This window comes from Aythya marila (genome assembly GCF_965140915.1).
Source record: "Aythya marila genome assembly, chromosome: 3".
In the NCBI taxonomy this organism is placed as follows: domain Eukaryota; kingdom Metazoa; phylum Chordata; class Aves; order Anseriformes; family Anatidae; genus Aythya; species Aythya marila.
This window is the reverse complement of record NC_139044.1, coordinates 25575058-25595144: the sequence shown is the minus strand read 5'-3', so window position 1 is coordinate 25595144 and position 20087 is coordinate 25575058. Positions and strand designations below refer to the sequence as shown.

At 38.8% G+C, this 20087-nt stretch overlaps 1 protein-coding gene across 1 annotated transcript in view; it reads right to left on the bottom strand.

Moving 5' to 3' along the window:
* Positions 1-218: 218 nt before the first annotated feature.
* The window catches only part of ACTN2 (actinin alpha 2), a 70106-nt gene continuing 50237 nt past the window's right edge, over positions 219-20087 (bottom strand). The window contains exons 13-21 of the mRNA XM_082755799.1: positions 18058-18166; positions 17090-17230; positions 16538-16720; positions 14667-14801; positions 14031-14210; positions 12941-13087; positions 4132-4197; positions 2972-3130; positions 219-1585 (exon numbers count right to left, since the gene is read on the bottom strand). Coding sequence (XP_082611925.1) covers positions 1427-1585; positions 2972-3130; positions 4132-4197; positions 12941-13087; positions 14031-14210; positions 14667-14801; positions 16538-16720; positions 17090-17230; positions 18058-18166 — 1279 coding nt within the window. The 3' untranslated portion in view covers positions 219-1426. The remainder of the gene's footprint in view (positions 1586-2971; positions 3131-4131; positions 4198-12940; positions 13088-14030; positions 14211-14666; positions 14802-16537; positions 16721-17089; positions 17231-18057; positions 18167-20087) is intronic.

Genomic DNA, 20087 nt, shown 5'->3' with positions numbered 1-20087 from the left:
GAGTGGAAACACTGTACCATTCACTCTGAGCTCCACGTCGCTTCATGAGGCGTGAGCTGTCCCTCCAGCACACAGCACCTGTTGTTCATGCAAACATAATGTACAGAAACGCATGACATTTTTTGAACTTTCTGTAGACAAACCTCCTTTAATGTTCAGATGTATTTCAAATTCTTAGAGGGAAACACTAGATGATTGTCAATGACAGAAGTCTCATAAGGTTTTGAAAAGCAGACTTTATTTAATAGGCACATCATTGCTTTAATAGCACTGGGCTGCAGAGCTCACTTCACCATTTGTAAATGGTTTTCTTTGATTACATTGCATTTCCTCAGTGACAGTAGGCTCAAGTAAAAAAGTTACTGCTTTTTTATTTTATTTCTCAAGATGGAAAAAAAAAAAAAAAACAGTAGAACAAACAGTTCCCAAGAGCATAATACAGACCAAACTGCCTGTGAACCAGCAGAAGTCAAGACAAATTGTAATTTGAGCACTGAACAGTTAAAGCTGCAAGACAACCATGCTACATTTGCTCAGATGGGATTTTGCATTATTCAGGATGGAGATGAATGTTACCCACTAATATAACAAGGGACTGGCTTTCTTATACTGAGAAACAAACATTGTCCAACACAGACAAGAAAGAGGGTTTCAAAACAAAACAGCTCACATAAAATTAGCTTCCTTGTTATTTCTGATTATAAAAGTTGTACTCCCTCATCTGTAAAAGTTAAAGGCTTCAAAGTACTGCTAACATAACTCTAAACCTGCAATTTAATCAGCTTTTTTTCCCCTACATTTACAATTCTTTGTGATATTGGAAAACCATCTCTAAGAGACAAAGACATAGCATTCCGGATTGTTTTAGTAATTAAGTAGTTTACTTCTTTTATATATTTCTTCCCTGAAAAACTTCATTTTAATATGTTATTAAATTTCACCAGCAGAAGCATATAAAATCAGAAATCATAAGAGGAAAATAACATTGCTCTATGAAAGAAAAAAAGCATGACTTTAACATAGTTTTATGAACATCGTAAAAGAAGCACAAAGGGCATTGAAACATTCTGAAAATGGAGAAATATTTTGTGAGTCTAAATAATTGGAAGTTTCAATGTTCTTAGGCCTTACATTCTATCTTCTTAAGGGATATTTCCAAAGTCAGTATCTTGCCTTTTTTTTTTTTTTTTTTTAATATTTTCTTGCATTGTATAGGACAGACAACCTAAAACCAACAATGCAGTAATCTAGCGTGCTGCACACATTAATATACACTAGTTGCTTTAGTAATAGCACTTTACACTGAAGATACCTACTGCATTTGTAAAACTCATTTTTAAATCAGCTTGTCAAACCTTTTGAGAAGCAATCTGGGCAATCAGGTGGGTATTTTTTGTGTTTGCTATGAATACAGCCAATTACAGAATCAGAGGTCACTTTCTCCATACAGTGCTGATGAAAATGAGGTGTAATCCAGAGCCCCAGGAACAGAACCTGGGCCAGTGTATGGAGGCATTCTCTTGATGCAGTACTGAGCCTGCTCAGGAGGCAGCTCTCGACGTAACTCATCTGCGAGGATGTAAGGCTGTGAGGGGGGAAATGATTGACAAATTCAGTATGTATTCTTCAAAGACATAAAATACATTCATTTTCTGTAACTGCAGCTAATACACTTGGATGTCCTGCTCATTTTCCTGAAAACAAACGTTCCCCTTGATAAACTCCACCCTTAATAATGAAGGAGATAATCCTACACCAACAAACTGATTAGGTTAAAATCCAGTCTCAGGATATGTACCTGTGTGCGTTAGCAATGGATCACTGTGCAGCAGTGGGTAGACGGCTACTGCTACAGGAGTTCATCCATGGGTAGCTAGTTCAGTATCCCTAGAGTGCCTCACTGCCCCTTCTGCAGTGACAGGGCAGACACACTGTCAGCTAGATCCTGGTAGCTTCAACACCCTAATATATTTATAATGAAAGATGCACTATTGCTATTAATGGCTTGCATTTATGATATGAAGAATACACTCTGAAAACACTAATAGACTTAGCATTGTTAAAAATAGCAACATAAAGAAAATTGTATTTTCCTGAGACCTTGGCTTTCATCTTCCACATGAATTCCTACTGAGAACACGTCTGGAATTCAAAATGAGGTCCACAGTAACTGTGATGACTACTGCAAACATGTCCTGAGTTCAGAATGTGGTCCTTAATAACTGAGATCACAAAATCAATACAAACAGTCAGAATGAGAAAATCAATAGAGCGAGCTTGGGCAAATAGACCCATACTGCTGTGATCTCTTCTTTCTCAATAGCACAGGATTGGTTTCCTGGCAGATGAGGCCCTGACTCCTCCAGAGGCTACTGTGTTGCCATTGTCCTCCCTTTCATCTTCTTAACACAGCTCACTCAGCAGTGGATCTGGCTGTTGGGAGGAGAGCATTCCAAACTCAGGAGCCTCCTCCATGTACCCGTGGAGGAACAGGGGAAGCTTCCTCCTAGGATGGGGCAATGCCACATTGCATCACCTTGTTGCATGAGATGTCAGGTCACAACCTGGCTCACAACTGGGTGTAAGCTTGTGCAATTGACCCAGGCTGTGTTCCAGAGGGCCAAATTCTGCACTGAAACATCCAGACAACATCATGAAAGGCAGAATGAGTTCCCCTTTAATGAAGGCTGCTGTGTGGAAACAGCTTGATGTACAATATAACCATTATATGGACAAACTGTTTGCCTAAGATTTCATTCTCTAAGATGTCTATTTTTGTTATCTCTGTGTGACAATACAAGCCTTGAATTCTGCACACATTTCAGCTAAGAGTGTTGGTTCCATACGAGGAACTCTTATGAACCCAAAACAAAGCTTCATAATTACTGAAAAGCTTGTATAAGACTTTCAGTAAATAAGAGCTAAACAGGAGAGCTATTTAATCCTTACAGCCAGAAGCACAATGACTGACCTTATCTGAAGCCAGGATTCTGAAGGAAGCTATCACTTGCTCAGCTGTGTCTGTATCTGCTGTTTCTCTGGTCATGAAGTCAATGAAGGATTGGAAAGTAACAGTTCCTTGTCCATTGGGGTCAACCAGAGACATGATCCGGGCAAACTCAGCTTCACCCTTTCAGAGAATTAAAAAATAATAAAAAAAATAAAAAAAAAAAAAAAAAAAAGAAAAAGGTCACTGTAATATCAGTCTCTGAAATCCCATGAAGCCCATGTCCACATGCCCAGTAGGGACCAGTGGTCATAGTCTTTAAAGCATTTTACTGACTTAGGAACACAAATGTCACAGTCAGTGAAATCTGGGATCTTAAATGACTACCTCTCTTTTGTAGAACAGCCATGGTGCCTCTGAAAAAGATATTCTTTGTCCTAAATACACAGCACATACCTTTAAATTAGCTTTCTGTAACTTCCCCCCTGTGCCATTCTCTCTCAGTGCCTGTTAACCTTGTTTTAACCCTTCATTTTTCACCACCTCCTAAAACCAATAATAACCCCATGATAATTTAGGTACTGCACAGGAACGTGGAAAAATACCCCAAGAAGGTACACGCAGACTCACTAAACAAAGAACTGAGGGAAAAAATTCTAAAAATGTCATGCCAAATACAGGAGAGTTCAACTTTGGCTGATTTCTCCCCCCCCCCCCCCCCCTAAAAAGAATGAACTGGTATGTATGGATGAGGGGATTTTTTGTTTTTTTTTTTTGAAAAATGAGGGCAAAGAGTGCAACACCCAAACCTAGTTCATGAGAATAATAAGAAGTGAAAAACATCAAACTTGTCCTTCCTCATGCAGATAAAAAATTTAATTTTACATAGAAAAGAAAGAAAAAATAAAGATTTAATGACTGTTAAATTCAACTTTGAAAATTTCCTTATAATTCAAAGAGCAATACAGCTGACCATAGAATATGGTTCTCAAGTGCCTAGTTTTACTTTTAACTTCCTTTTTAACCATTTGAAAACACAGAAAAAGCAAACAAACAAGGAACTAATATCTCTAGTGTAAATTACATTATTAGTATTCTGCCAGTCTAAATAAGGTTTAGTGTTGCTGGGTTAATGTCACAAGCTGTAAGCAAAATCAATTGCCATTGTTTCGTAAAATTCATACCAAATCATAACCCATTGAAATCAGGCAAGCTCTGAAATCATCGTGGTCCATCAGTCCATTCTTCCTCTATTGACCAAAACAATGTAAGGAACATAGGAAGGGAAGGTGTGAAGCATCCAAGGTCATTTTCAGTGATGATGAGTATAGACCATTGGGAAATTGGATCCAGTGTATGAACAGTATTCATTGATATTGCCCAAGCAGATCACCAGAATCATCAGCAGTTTTAGAGGAGGAAGAAGTAGCTAACATATTACACACAGGAAACAGACATTTTCATCACAAGGTGAAAGGTCAGGGGAGAGAGAAGGGAGAGGTCAAAAATACAGAGGAGACAACCAGAGAAGACAAAGAAAAGAGCAAGGAGAAAAGTTTGTTACTAAACTAGTCAAAATGAGGAGATGCACAAGCTGCCTCCCTGATACACAAAATCTTTTCAGTTCTCTGCAAAGGACAGTGTAGTGACTAGAAGTGTTGTTAAAAACAGACAAAATAGAGTATCACTGACTATTTAAAACACTCCACCTCCAAGGTACATGATAAGAGCTGCCTGCTGATATATAGGAAATAAACACATGGATTTTCTGTCTTCCGACTACTCTTCAAGCTCTATACTACAACAAAGAGATGAGCGCACTGACTTAAAGGACGGCACTTACAAAACTTAGAAGAAAGTCACTGGAAGACCTTATATAGAAGGAGGTTGCTTATTTTACAGGCAACAACATGTGTCATTCCTGGCTCAGAGGTAAATAAACAGTAAATGGCATGACAGTAATAAGGTAAAGAAATTTGTCCTCTGTTTTGTGGTATAATACAGTGGCTGTGAGAAGACTGATCATTCTAAATAAGGAGAGAGCAGAAGAGAGCTTGTGTTGAGTCTGAGGAAAGGAAAATGAGAAGTCTGGGTGCAAGAAGCATAGAAGTTTCCCACAGTTGTCTCATCAAGTGAAAGAAGCAACCTGAAAAATCTTTGAATGCAGAATGCAGAGTCCAAGAAATGTGGTTCCAAGGTATGCTGAGAGTCCTTCTAATCCAGCTGCCTTCCCAGGGGCAGAATCTTTTTACAGCATTGTGCTGAATACACTGGTGTTTAACTCCAAAATTGGCAATTATTATATTGGCCTATCTGAAAACAAAACAATATCAGTTTCCTCTACCTGCAGATCATTTCCAACCTGTCCTAGACTGATGAGGCAGGCTTTAAATTCATCAGAGTGTAGATTGCCAGATTCATCCTAGCATCCCATCAAGGTCATGCATTTGGAAGGTGAAAGGAAAAAGGAAAAAATCACAGATCAGGTTAGTTGGTTAGTAAAGAACATTCTACTCTTTTATGAATAACCATATGTTTATATAAATTCATGGAAACATAATGTCAACTTATTGCAATTAATTACCTAAAATGTGTACAACGTTTTTAGTTTCATGCTTTAGTTTTTCACTTGGTACAAGAGGTCCTTATTTCAACTACATTGTTCACAAATTTGTGAACAGGCGCTTTTTAACATTTATGCTGATACGATGGTTTTCATTCTATTGTACTACCATTATATTGTACTACCATTTGCTATCTCCTTTTTACATTGCTGTACAACAGTCTATTCAAGATTCAGTAAACAGATCACTGAATCTGTTCAAACACTTTTTCCCTGCGCAATCACTGTTACTTCTCTCTTGATCTGATAATATTACGTAACAACTGAACATGTGTTTCAAATGAAAGAGAGAACTACAAAACAATTGACTTTTCCCTAGATCCCAAAGAAATGATACATCTTATTTTCTGTTCTTTAATGATCTGTACAGTATACAGATCTATACAGATCTATATATAAAAATTAATATAACAAATATAATTCTAGCTCCTAATTCCATCACCACAAATTCCATCATTGCTTTGAACCAATTAATTTTTCTATTTTGCAGGTCAAGAAATTTACACTAATTCTTAAAAACAGACTGGTTCTTCTCTTGTTGCTCATACGAAATGTGCCCTATCTGCCATGTACTTCAGATTGAGTTACCATGTATATAACTACAAAGATGTTCCCAAGCTGAAAAATTTTGCCTTTATTGATTTGACAGATTGACAGTTTGCAGAAGATCCAAGGTTTTCTGTCTGCTTTTTACAGGGAGTGGGTTTGCCTGGTGGATGAATAACTTACTTTTGAAAATTTCTGTGTAGTTATGCATAACTGAAATTTTAAGAGTTTTAACAAATGCACTGAGCTTATTTAACCAATGAATAGGATTAAGTGATGGTTAACTTCATGACACCATGCATTTTTGACATATCATGCTGTGATTATACTGACTCCCTCTACATCAATCCCCACCAGCTCCACGAAGGGAAGATGAAAAATAACAGTGAGAAGTCAGTGATGAGAGATAAAGCAAAGCTACACATTTGGAACAGCATTTAGTTGAAAGCCACAACCACAGTGATTTTTCTTTTAACATCTCTATTTTATGGGATGATTCGTGCTATAAAGCATTCAAAATGGCTTGTTTTATCATTTGCTGAAAATGTTAATCTATGCTGACTTGAAACTCTGCAAACCCATCCTGAGGACAGGCAATGGGAGCAAGTCACACCAGGAGTGAAGTCAGCTCATTTTATCTTCTTTCTAAAGCCATAGAAATTACTGTGTAACTACAAACAAAATAATATAAAAATGGGGACTAAGAGCCAACTCCTGTTCCTCTTCCTCTCCCCCCCCACAGGATTTGGTAGGGGAATATTAGATATTTAAGTACACTGGGGGTGTTCACTGTATGTGTAAGCATCCTAACCAGCCATACATGGCAGCTGTAGTCATGCAACAAGTAGAAGAGGGCAGCCAGGAGTGAAAGGGAGGCTAGCATATCTACCAAAGCAACCATTTTCTCTAGGAATGCGATAGTTGCACTGAAGCTCACATACAGCATCTGCCTTTGGGATTCCCCAATAGAAGTAGTCATGCCATGTGCAGGCTCTCACTTTCTTGTAGCTAATTTATTTTAATCTTTATCATCTACAGCATAAAAAAAAAAATCTTTGCCAAATACTGGAGTTGCATCAGATACAACGATATTTTGCAATTAAGTCATAAATCAAATCCATATAATGGCTTGCTCAGTGGAAAATGGTTCTTTGCATTGTTTACACACCAGCACTGAAATTAGTTTTTTTAAGCATATAAATAATTGGCTCATTTATCTTTTCCTACAGACATGAAGTAAAACACTGAAACCTTCATTATTAGCCTCCAGAAAACTTTTCCTTCCCCTATATGACCTTTATGTGGCCTTATATAAAAAAGTGTGCTTCTGAGTCAAAGAAATACATTCTCAAATATGTGCCTTGGTTTCCTGAGTGCTAACTGACCTGATCATAGGGTTCATTTACTAGGGTGCTGTTGTTTTTCTGTTAGTGAAATATATCGTGGCAGGATGCTCTTGTTCTGCATGCAGAGCTCCTTGTTAAAACCTGTAGTTTGCACAAAAATCAACAATAGCATACATTAACAGCCAGTAGGATATCGCTTGCAAAGCAGCTGCAGATCTTTTATCCCATACTTCATGATCTTACTTAGAATGTACTAAATATACTGAATCTGAAAAAGGAATCTGTATGAAAAGATTTGAAAACCAGTGACTGGCAACATGTCTATGTCAATGTCCCAATTTGCCTGCATACCATAATGCAGCTATTCACCATTTTAAACACTTCTAAACTGCTATGATTCAGACATGGTGTCCCATTTTCTCTTTTTTCCTCTATGCAATCACAGTGAGGAAGGAAATATACCAGCTTTGCTAAAGATTTACATTTATACCTACAACTAGGCTGTGCCTTCAGGCATAGCCTCCAGCAAGGAATAGTGGGTAAGGAGCAACATCCTCAGGAATAATGTCTTGGGTACCAGCATGCATACATGTCTGTTGGGAAGAGAAGCCCCTGGCAGGCTGCCCCTTGCCCCAAAAGAAATAGTGTATTTACCACCTCCCTTTAATAAAGATGACTTGTAATGCTTTTTGTGTTAGCACGAATGTGCTGGTGGATGCACTGAAAAAAATGCAAACTCTTCCCACCCTTGTAATTTTTATATGCACTTATATCCACTTACTCAGTGCAATTTGGGAGTCTGAGGCATGTAGCCTCAAACAAAAGCTTGGAAAGTACGGAATAGTTTTCTTTCAAATATTCAAGGTGGAGAAGCCATTTAAAATAATAACTTAGCTCTCTTTCAAAGACCTAACAATGGTAGAATTAAGCCTCATAATTGATTACAAACTATATTTTTATGTATGTGTGTTTATGTGTGTGTGTGTGTGTGTATACACACATGCACATATATATTCTTCCTGGAGTGGAAGAAAGTTGTTAGGTTTATGTGTACCAAGACACATTCTTTAAAATGGAGAAGGGAGCTACTCTGCACATTAGTACTCTACTGACATCCTCAACATACCCTAAGAGTTCAACATTAAGATGTTTCTTAAACTGAAGAAATACCACAGAAGTCAGAGCTATAGCAGGCATAAATGATTCTGTTGTGCTTATGCATTTAAAGCCTACTGGTCAAGGGCAGCATTAATTTTTCAAATCTTTTTTGGCTATTCATCACTGTGAATTGCAGACTAATTCTTCCAGTGTATTTTTTAAACTATGTCAGGCATTCAGAAATGCTCCTATGAGCAACAGAATTATTACATATATTGCTAAATGATTTTTTCCTTCTTACATGAAGAAGTCAGTACTTTTATGTTAGTGCCTATGTTCAGATGATCCAGTTTCCTCTTCATTTCTATTTAAGATAATCAAGACCATAAAAGAATACATTACTGCCCTCTCTATCTAAATTTCAAATTTAGAGTCTTCATTATTTAGTGTAGCCAGAAGTATCCCTGAAGCACCCTGGGTTGTCTTTGTTCACTGATGCTAAACATTCAAGTGTGCAAGGACAGGGAAGATATAAACATGAAAAACAAGCCTGCCTCTCTCAAACATTTTTGTTCAATGTCTCCTAGTCTGTGTAGATCAAGTCGCATCTGCCCTTTAAATTACAGTGTAATTTAATCAGCATAAGCTTTTCTTTTATCAGTGTTTCTGCTATCTGTCCCCTGCAGAAAGCCTGGCTTGAGGGCTGAGTGGTTTTAGATCTTACTGTTTTCCTTTCTTAAACTTGCATTGTGCTTCTAAGAATGTAATTGCTGTACTGTGACTATACTGAAGTCCTCCTGGACTGATTTCCCATCTCTGATGGAAGGAGTGTGCTAAAGGGGGTATTTGCAAAATTGTTTTTCTCTTAATGTGATCCTTCCAGGCCTATTTTTAAGGCCTTTGAATTATATCTGATATTGGGACAGATAGGGTGTGCAGCTAAACTTGCAGTCCAGGCCCAGGATGTTGAGGCCCTAGAAGCTACTGGAGAATCTTGCACTTCTGACTCAGCTGCAACAGAAGCAAGGGCAGAAGGAGCACTGCATTATATACTGCATTATATACTATGCATTATATAGAAGGAGCACTCATTATAACCTAAAGAAGTGGGCAGACATGGGTAGGCAATGATCTAGGAGCTGAGAGGCCCTTCTGTGTTGTACGTTATTGTCATGGCCCATCTCCAGCCTGAATCACAGAATCACAGAATTTCCTAGGTTGGAAGAGACCTCAAGGTCATCGAGTCCAACCTCCAACCTAACGCTAACAGCCCTCCACTAAACCATATCCCTAAGCTCTACATCTAAACGTCTTTTGAAGACTTCCAGGGATGGTGACTCCACCACTTCCCTGGGCAGCCTGTTCCAGTGCCTCACAACCCTTTCAGTGAAGAAGTTCTTCCTAACATCTAACCTAAAACTCCCCTGGCTCAACTTAAACCCATTCCCCCTCGTCCTGTCACCAGGCACGTGGGAGAACAGGCCAACCCCCACCTCGCTACAGCCTCCCTTGAGGTACCTAAAAAGAGCGATAAGGTCACCCCTGAGCCTCCTCTTCTCCAGGCTGAACAAGCCCAGCTCCCTCAGCCGCTCCTCGTAGGACTTGTTCTCCAGGCCCCTCACCAGCTTCGTCGCCCTTCTCTGCACCCGCTCAAGCACCTCGATGTCCTTCTTGTAGCGAGGGGCCCAAAACTGAACACAGTACTCAAGGTGCGGCCTCACCAGAGCTGAGTACAGGGGGACAATCACCTCCCTAGCCCTGCTGGTCACACTGTTCCTAATACAAGCCAGGATGCCGTTGGCCTTCTTGGCCACCTGAGCACACTGCTGGCTCATATTCAGCCGACTATCAACCATCACTCCCAGGTCCTTCTCTGCCTGGCAGCTTTCCAACCATTCCTCTCCCAGTCTGTAGCTCTGCTTGGGGTTATTGCGCCCCAGGTGCAGGACCCGGCACTTGGCCTTGTTAAACTTCATGCAGTTGACCTCAGCCCATCGGTGCAGCCTATCCAGATCCTCCTGCAGAGCTTTCCTACCCTCAAGCAGATCGACACACGCACCTAACTTGGTGTCATCTGCGAACTTACTGAGGGTGCACTCGATGCCCTCGTCCAGATCATCGATGAAGATATTAAAGAGGACCGGCCCCAGCACCGAGCCCTGGGGGACGCCACTAGTGACTGGCCTCCAACTGGACTTGGCTCCATTCACCACGACTCTTTGGGCCCGGCTATCCAGCCAGTTTCTAACCCAACGAAGCGTGCGCCAGTCCAAGCCAAGAGCAGCCAGTTTCTTGAGGAGAATGCTGTGGGAAACAGTGTCAAAAGCCTTGCTGAAGTCAAGGTAGACCACATCCACAGCCTTTCCCTCATCCACCCAGCGCGTCACTCTGTCATAGAAGGAGATCAGGTTCGTCAGGCATGACCTGCCTTTCATAAAGCCATGCTGACTGGGCCTGATCGCCTGCTTCCCCTTCAAGTGCTGCATGATGACTCTCAGGAGGATCTGCTCCATGAGCTTTCCTGGCACTGAGGTCAAACTGACAGGCCTGTAGTTTCCCAGGTCTGCCCTCCGGCCCTTCTTGTAGATGGGCGTCACGTTTGCTAGCCGCAAGCCTGCCTGTGGCTATGTGATACACAGGCCCTTCCAATGCCTTTGCTCCATTGGACTCTTTGGTATCTCAAAGTCCTTCTATTTCTGCAAAGCCTGAAGATCCCTAACACTAGGGCTGGTTGATGTAGGAATTAGCTTCTTCCTTCAAGACCTTCTGGGGCACCAAGAGACGCCAAGAGTGGCTCCTCATTGACTGAACCAGCCTTGCTGCCAGCATGGCAGACAACTTACCTATGAACTACAAAGATATAAGAATGCTAGAAATGGCTATCCAGCGTAACATATACTAGGATTCAGTCACCTCACTTCCTTATCTTTAGGAAGCTGTCGTATCTTAAATACTCTGAAATACTTCCATGTAATTTATCCAAGCCTAGATAAATTCGCTTTTAATAGCTCTAACTGCTCAGTCATCTGCTCTTCTGCATTGGGAAAGCCATTTAGTATGCTACTTCCCAAGCCAAGGAAGTTCTCTCTGCTTCTGTAGTGGTATCTTCTGCTTCCTCAGCAAATACAAAAAGGAATTACACTGCAGTAGAATAACATTATACGGAAAGTAACATTTTCCATAAAATCTCTTCCTGATTCCTGTGTAGCTAGCCTTTTCTATACTTGTGTGTTCCTTCAAAAAGCAGAGGCTTGGGAATTCTGCTTTTCATCCTAAACAGTTAAGTATATTCTAAAGAATACTTAGCAAACTGTAACTGTCAGCATCCAATACACATGAAGTATAATTCCAGGTATGGGTAACCATTCTGGATAGAGCTGGACAAACAAGAAGTTAGTGAAAATCAAGTAGCACTTTGCTAGAGCCTGAAATAATTTGAAAGAGCTGACACACAAAATAATAGAATATAAATTAGGGGATAAGCAGAGTCTGATAACTACAGGAATTTATATTGAGATAAAGACAACAGCCTAGTCCTGCACTGCGGTAATCTTTTTTTTTCAGAATTTGAAATGTGAATTCAGTTTTGAAGGTGGGTACCTGTGAGTAGAGACCCAGCAGAGCTAATTCATGTACAGATGGTTCTCCAACCAGGAATGTGAGAACCCTGTCTGCATGTATATTGCTACTGTTTCTATAAGTAGATCTTTTTAATCCTCTATCCATGAGTACTACATAAATCATGGAAGGAGCTAAGTTTCTTCACAGAAGTGTCTTAATTCCTACTTTCTTATTCACCTCTGATTAAATAAATGAAATGCACAGCCTCTTACTTCCCACTTACAGCCAGGAAAATAAAGGGTTTTCTTTGACAGCTATCTGTGCCCTAACTGTATTCCCCACAAATACACTTCTATGGTGACAAATTGCAATTCAAAGAAAAAAACATACTGTAATCAAGATTACAGCTATATTTAATGAGGTGGAAGCCAATGGCAAGTGCATACAATGTGCTGCACTGCCTTAAAATAAAAGGGCACATTATTTTCCATAACAGTGCATCCAGTCTTGCCTGTTATTTGAATGGATCCTCAACAATACTACCAGAACTATAATTTTGCATTACATTTAAAGAGTATAAATCAATCTTTAAAGTGTCTGTACAATGCTATAATTTCATAAGGCTGTAAATTATTTGTTAACTGATCTTTACTGCTGTTTTTTTTTTTTAAAAAAAAAAATCTGTTTTTTTTTTTTAAAAATAAAAAACTACTTTTACTGAGTTCGCAGATTTTTAAGAGGCTTACATATGGAATGGAAAGAAACTTGCTTTTGGGAACAATGACTATTGCTAAATGAGAAAAAGCAGGAGTACTGTACCCTGTCAAAATGATTGAATGATGCTCTGAAGTCATTCATTTGTTCTTGGGTGATACCCTTGGCATCTCTTGTGAGGATCTGAGTCTCAACCTCATTGATAGTTCGAGCAATGGTGGTAAGTAGGAGCTCCCATCCAACACGGATGTGCTACAATAGAGAAAACACTGGTTTATTAAAGAATAATATATATTTTTCTAATGCTATGAAAAGTACAGTAAGCAAAACAAAACAACAAAAAAAAACAGCTCTAAATATTTCTGTGATACCTTTTCCATACCACTAACTGTACATTATGACCAAGGACCATTAAAAATAAAAATGGTCTTCAAGAAAATATGGAACTGGTTTCTAAATAGGTACTTCTTTACTAAAAGTGCGTTTATTCTGGACTACAAGACTTGGACTTTGCTATTTTCCATAACCTGAGTTGGTCAGAGGTAGGTATTCAAACAACACTGTTTCCAGTATTACCAGTTTCAGCTATATTACTACATTCTGTAAATTAGTAAACTCACAGGTCACTTTACAAATATCAAAAGTTTTCTTTAAAACCGAGGAGTCTCTCATGTGTTCAACACGTGTCATCCTACACATCATCAGCACTGGGACCTTCACTGACAATCTGTAAATTCTCAAACCCTTCATGAGTTTGTCATAAAGAGAAACATTGCTTTGTCATAGAAAAACAAAATGTAAAAACTACAACAAAAAACCTGGTGTTTATCTGAAGAAAAACAAAACAAGTCATGATGAGCTAAATTTTAATTTTTAACTTTTTGCTTACATTAACTTAGAAGAGAAATCAAGCCAATAAGCCTTTATGTTTCACCTTTCTTAGGCCTAGGAAGGGTTCTTGGAAATATCTTATGCCTCAGTCATGGAAACAGCTCTCACACAGCACTAGGCCATTCTCAGCCTAGTATGGGCAAGTGACAAAAAAACAGCGTTTTTTTAAAATAAGTCTAATAAGATCATCAGAAAGTCTGCCAAATTCCATCCTCCATTGTAGTCTCTTCAAATCAGGGAAGGCAGTTATATGATAGAAGAGGCCAAAATGAACTAACAAGTACAAAATGGAGTAAATGCCTACCTCCATAGTATAGTTGGTGTGCTTATTGTCAAACACCAAGGCTTCTTGTATAAGCTGATGATCTCCTTCCAGTTTGTCAATGTTGTGTTTATAGTTAATGATATTTTGCTCATATTGCTTCAGCTGATTCATCTGGTCCTCCAAAGGCCCTGTCATTTCAATAGAGCTGCGGGCAATTTCCTGTCAAAAGAAAGAGAGACACCCCCCCACCCCACAAAATATAAGTTTCAGATTTTCTGATTTGACTCACATTCACCTAAGTATGTAATATTATCAGACTAAGAAGCAATAGTAATAAAACCTTCATACAAAGATGACAAACTTTACTTTTTCTTCTAAAATGTGCTACATTTATTTCTGAAATCAGTACTGAAGTTCCAGTGATCCCACTATCTTTCTTTTAAGAGCAGAAGCAAAATAGTTGATAAGTGATAAATTTTTCAAAGCTACATGCCCTACTAACCATTAGGATACCACTTGTACAACCTTACGCTATTAAAAACCATCTTAACAGGTGCTAAATTGTTCATGCTGGTAAACTGTCATGGAGATTGCTGATGTCCTGTGCATACAACAAAGACAATAAATGATATAACACTTCATTCATCAGCTTTTGCATGAGCATCTGATGCTCACCTCCATCTTGGTCTGGATCCATGGCCCAATGACATTGGCCTGAGCAGCAAACTGGCGACGCAGGCGCTCGTTGGCATGCTGGCGGGCTAATTCCTCCTGCAAGGATTGATCCCTCTGAGGCACCAGCTGCTTCACCTGTTAGAATGGGAAAGCACTAAGTGTGAGTAGGCATGATTGAATCCTTTTAAAACAAATGAGCTCACAGTTATTAATTTTCTTATTAGTCTGAAGGTTGGTATCAGGATAAGCCAGAAAAATGATTACTGTTCTATTTACCCATTCTGTGCTAATATAAGAAATTGCTACTATGGTCTTGGGCGGCCTGACCAGAGAGACTAGCACACAGGGAGAAGAAATTCTCACCTCTGACTGGATTCAAGTTCAAGGTGATCATTTAACTTGAACTGTTACTAGAGCGGTTATTTTGATTTTTTCTGTAAACAGAGGTACTATTCAATTTCTATGTAATAGCTCTAAGAATAATCAGTGAAAAATATTTCATTCAAGCAGAGCCATTAGGATAGGTTAGCACAACACATGCTCTGCCCCTCATGTATACCTGAAGGCATCTAATACACTGCAAATGCTTTTTTGGCTTATACTGGATTTCACAGGGACATTCTGAATTTGGTCAATACCTCTGTTTTTTTTTATAACCCATTGAGACTGTGTCCTTGTCCATGTAAGCTTACGTAATTGGTAAATTCATATATTCTAAACATTCATTCACCTTCAGCATATTATTTGACTTTATTCCAAAGAAAATAAAGCTTAAGTGATTGCTCTAAGAGCCTCTCTTTAATCCCTCTCCAGTGTTTTTAAGGTAACAGCCAATTTCAATCTAACTGGACAGAACATGGTCCCAAAGAGGCTAGATTTACAACTTTTGTGAGAAGCAGGAGCTGAATAGAAAAGACACTGCTTATACTGAGAAAATGAAATGCAATTTCTGTTCTTCTGGAGGGCACACACTGGCCAGCCACCAGCTCTGTAAAAGCAACATGTGCTTTTCTTGCCTCACCAAGAAGCCAAAATAAGTCATAGGTAAAACTGAGTGATGGGAGCAGGGGATACTGTGAAGTGAGCCTACCAAACATGAGAGAGCATAAGATACTGTAGAAAGTTCCAAAGAATTTTAGAGTAGAGTAGTAATTAAAGTAGTAATTAAAAGGGCATAGTAGAGGGACACAGAGAATATGAATAGTCACATGCCAGTAGGAAAATATAAGTGGCACCAGAGGAGGAGTGAGGTATAGGATACAATTTATAGAAAGACAGCTTCATTAACATTACTGATCACAGAAAAAGGTGTTTATTTAAATACAGATCCAGACTGTGACAATTTCAAAATGAAACCTCTTAAAGTTCTGCTGTTGACTTAGAATAGAAATGGTCTCCAGAGCTGGGCTCTTGTTCTCAGTGTAACTATATGCCCATATGATTGAAGAAAAGAACTGTAATTCTGTGTCATAATTAACACAAAATCAGTGAAATATTTTATATTATGAAAGCTAACATAACCTTCTACTACTTCTTCCATCTCAACATCAGCTTTTCAAACAATCTATTCATTTTACTGTATCTAATAGATGCAAATTGTGTTTAATTGCATTTAATATGCTCCTAGTGTATTAGATAACCTAATTTTATGCTACCACCTCTTTCTCCTCTCCATATTATTAAATACATTTATGAAGAGATTTTTAATTTGTGCCAGTTCCACCAGTTTTTAACCAGTGATTGGCTCATTCTGGCATCTGATGAGCTAGAAAAAAAAATACAGATCTATTGTTAAGTTCTCTGAATATTCTCAGTATTCATAAACCAAAATACTATGTTACAATGTCCTTTATGCATTTAGCATACATTACCTTTTCCCACTTGGTACGAATCTCTTCCACAGTAACAGTGCTGTAAGGATTGCTTGCACTTATTCTCATGCTGTAACTCTGAATAACTTTTTCAACTTCATTCTGGATTGACAGTATGGCCTGTCTTTCACCATCTGCCTCTGGCAAAGTAGCTTTAAATTGATCATGTGCAGAGATTAAACTCTAAAATCAGAAACAGAGAGGGAGAGCATGAAAACAGTAATGTTTCTTCCAACATCAGGAGGATCTGCTGTAAATAAGCACAGCTCTTCTTCCAACTCCCAAACACCCTGTCTGCATGTATCTGTAGATACATAATACGTGTAGATACATTCATGAAAAAGCCTTCATTGACTTTATCAAGACTATTGTTTCTTTCATGATCTCAAGAGTACTTTCATACCAATCATGAAAGAACTTATAGTACAGCAGATGTCGCCTATCACAAAGAAAATGTCCAGACAGAATATTTTTGTTCTACTCTCCAAGAAAGAAAAACTTCCTTTCCTGCCTTTCCTATGACTGTAAGCCACAAACTAGTCAATCATTTACCTGTATTTCCTCTATGCTATGAACAATAAACATGTCCTGTAGGTCTTCCATAGCACCTTCCATCCAGTTGTTGAAAGGAGCAGCTCTTTTGGCAAACTCCAGGTGAAGCTGATCAATTGTTTCAAGCAATTTCTCCGTCCTCTGTATAGGTTGGGAAAGATACATTCCTTTGTTACTAGAGCCAAGACCTAACTCTACACACACACACACACTCGCAAAGTCATGTCTCATCTTTTCAAAAGCAATCGATTATATCGTTGACTGATTTCACCACCTATTTGAAAGTAATAGAACTAATTACATTAAAGATACTTTTCATATCAAACATTAAAAAGGGATGTATGCCTTTCAAGAGTAACATTAGATGACTTGTTTTTTCCCACCACTACTATTTTAAGTATTTTGTTACTGGACTCTATCTGCAAATCCATTAAAATCTGCTGATCTTGCTTTAGTAATTTCTTGTAAATATAGAAAGAAAGAGTTAGACATAGGTTTTCCACCTTTCCATGCATATGTGTGACTACCCTTTTCTTAAGCAAAAAGGCTTTGGAAATACATGTATATCTCAGTGCTTTCAAATACCCACTACCAAAAAATTCACTGAGTGCTGACGACTATCCCATGTCTCACCTGATGAAGCTCCGACAAGCATGAAAAGGTAAGCGCCTAATGTGTTTTATTATCCTTGCTGGACATCAAATTCCCAAAGAGCGGTACTATAAACGACATGCCATTTGTTGCTGCTTTAGAACTGTCCTTGTCAGCTAAGCACTGTCAGATATGGTCTGAGCAATTCAAATTTATTTGAAAATGAAACCACAGCAAATTGAAATGGAGATCTGATGAAAGGGTTTACTGCTGTTTGGATTACAAAATGGATGCTCAATGGTACTATGTCCAGGTCACAAACAAATGGTTCCTTCCCCCACTCCCTCAGCTGAACTCCTAATCGTTATTTGGCTTACCTCCAGTGCCTCTCTCCGTTTCTGAGTAAGTGTTCCCAAGCTGTCCCATTGGTCACATATCTTTTGGCATCGATCATTGACACTTGCAGCATCATGGTAGTCCAGTTCACTAAGAAAGAACGAAGACAAAAGTCTGTGTAACTTTCTGAGAGACAGGAGCAGTTGCAATGTGCAGTCTTCCACTGGCCCTCAGTAATTTAACCCTCTTTTTTTTGCAATATTTCTCCTCCAGGTAAGCAACTGATGCAGTATAGACAAGCGTGTTCTACACATTCAGTATTTCAAGAAGCACAGCATGGAAACAGGATTGACTTCCTTTGTTGTTAGAAAAATCCATTATCCATTTGTGATGTCCAGGTATTAAAGACAATTAAGGTTTGTAACGATCATTGTTTCAGCTTTTCTTGTTGCACAAGCACCTTGATCTCCTGAAGACCAGAATGTTTCAGACTGAGGCTTCATCAAGTTCCTTGATACGTTTCAGGAACTTTATCAAGTTCCTGAAGATTGGAATGGTGTTAAGCTAAATGGCCTGAAATACATTAGTTTCATCTGAAAAAAATCCATACTAATACACTGTGAAATAATTTAACTGAGAAACAGATTTCAGGTTGCGTCCAAGGCATAATCCGTCTCTAACATGGGCTACCCAGACATGGGGCACTGAGAACAGTTTTCATCCTTCTCTCCAGAAACTCCTTACAGAGTTACACCCTAGAAATGGATTGTTCAGAACACAGAAATATCCAGACACAGGTGTACCAGCAGTGCAAATCAGTTCACCCAAAAGGAATGTAGCAGTTAGCATTGCTCTTTCACCAGTTTAATATGCTTGTATTATCCTGACAGAAAATGACTTACAATACTGACTGGAGTAACTTTTTAAGCCCTGTCCTGAGATTCTGCACCGAGTCTGTTTCAAACTGAGTTTTGGATCTCAATGACAGATAATCCCCTTGGTTCTGCTGCAGTCATAATAAAATGCATGTGTTTGGCACTTCAGAAGTTCACTTTTATCAGCCTATCATCATTCACTGAATTTAGCTCTTGGCTGCTCCTTGAGGACATTTTGCACAGTAGTGAGCATTGCAGAGATTGTGATTATGTGACAGCATGGCAATATGAAGCTAAGATTTACTCTGAGGCTTGAACAAGACATTAAATGCAGATATAATTTGTTCCCTCCTTTTGAACATCTTTCTCTAGGCAATTGGCAAGAGGAATGTACAGATCACTTCCCTCCAGTAACTTTGGGAATCACAGAGGACAAAATGAGAACAGAGGTAGTTTTCCTCTGTGAAGATACACTGGAGGCCAGGGCCAGCACACATCCTTCCTCCTCTAAGCTCAGTAGGAACAATATGCTTAGGGATAAAGCTGAGAAATATCTAAACCATTCTGTTTAAAAGAGGCTTCACATGTGCTGCTATCAATTGACCATTGAAACTAAGAAATGGTAAAACAAGTAAAAATAAAATGCCATAACAAAAAAAAAAAAAAAAAAAAAGACAAGGAAAGAAGAAGAAGAAAAACTAAAATTGTAAAGTAAAAGAAGTGTTATGTATAAGGAGAAAGCTGCCAGAAAACCATAAAACACAATAACTCCTTAATTTGAAAACTTGATTCTTTCTTCCTTTGGAGCAAGCCTTTTTGTTAGCCTTCAAGGGATGCAACAAAAGCCATCTATTAGTTAAGAAATTTTAAGTCAGGTGCATGGAGATTTGGATGAAACAGGCTAAGACATATTTATTGCTAAGACTTTTTGGCTGGACCTAATTTTTTTGCATTATAGAGTATTGAGACTATTAGATGATATTCCTGTGTGAACTGTGAGCTCATCGGTAGCGCACTAAGTGGATGGGATGTGGAGATTTGTATTCTGGTCTCTTCTGGCATACTTAACCTAATATACCAGAATACGGACAGGATGTTTTTCTTGATACTCCCAGTCACATTACTGAGAGTACAGCAAGTTTTATTTTTGCTTCAATGGATCACTTAACTCCTTTTGTCGATTAGGATAAGGGCAG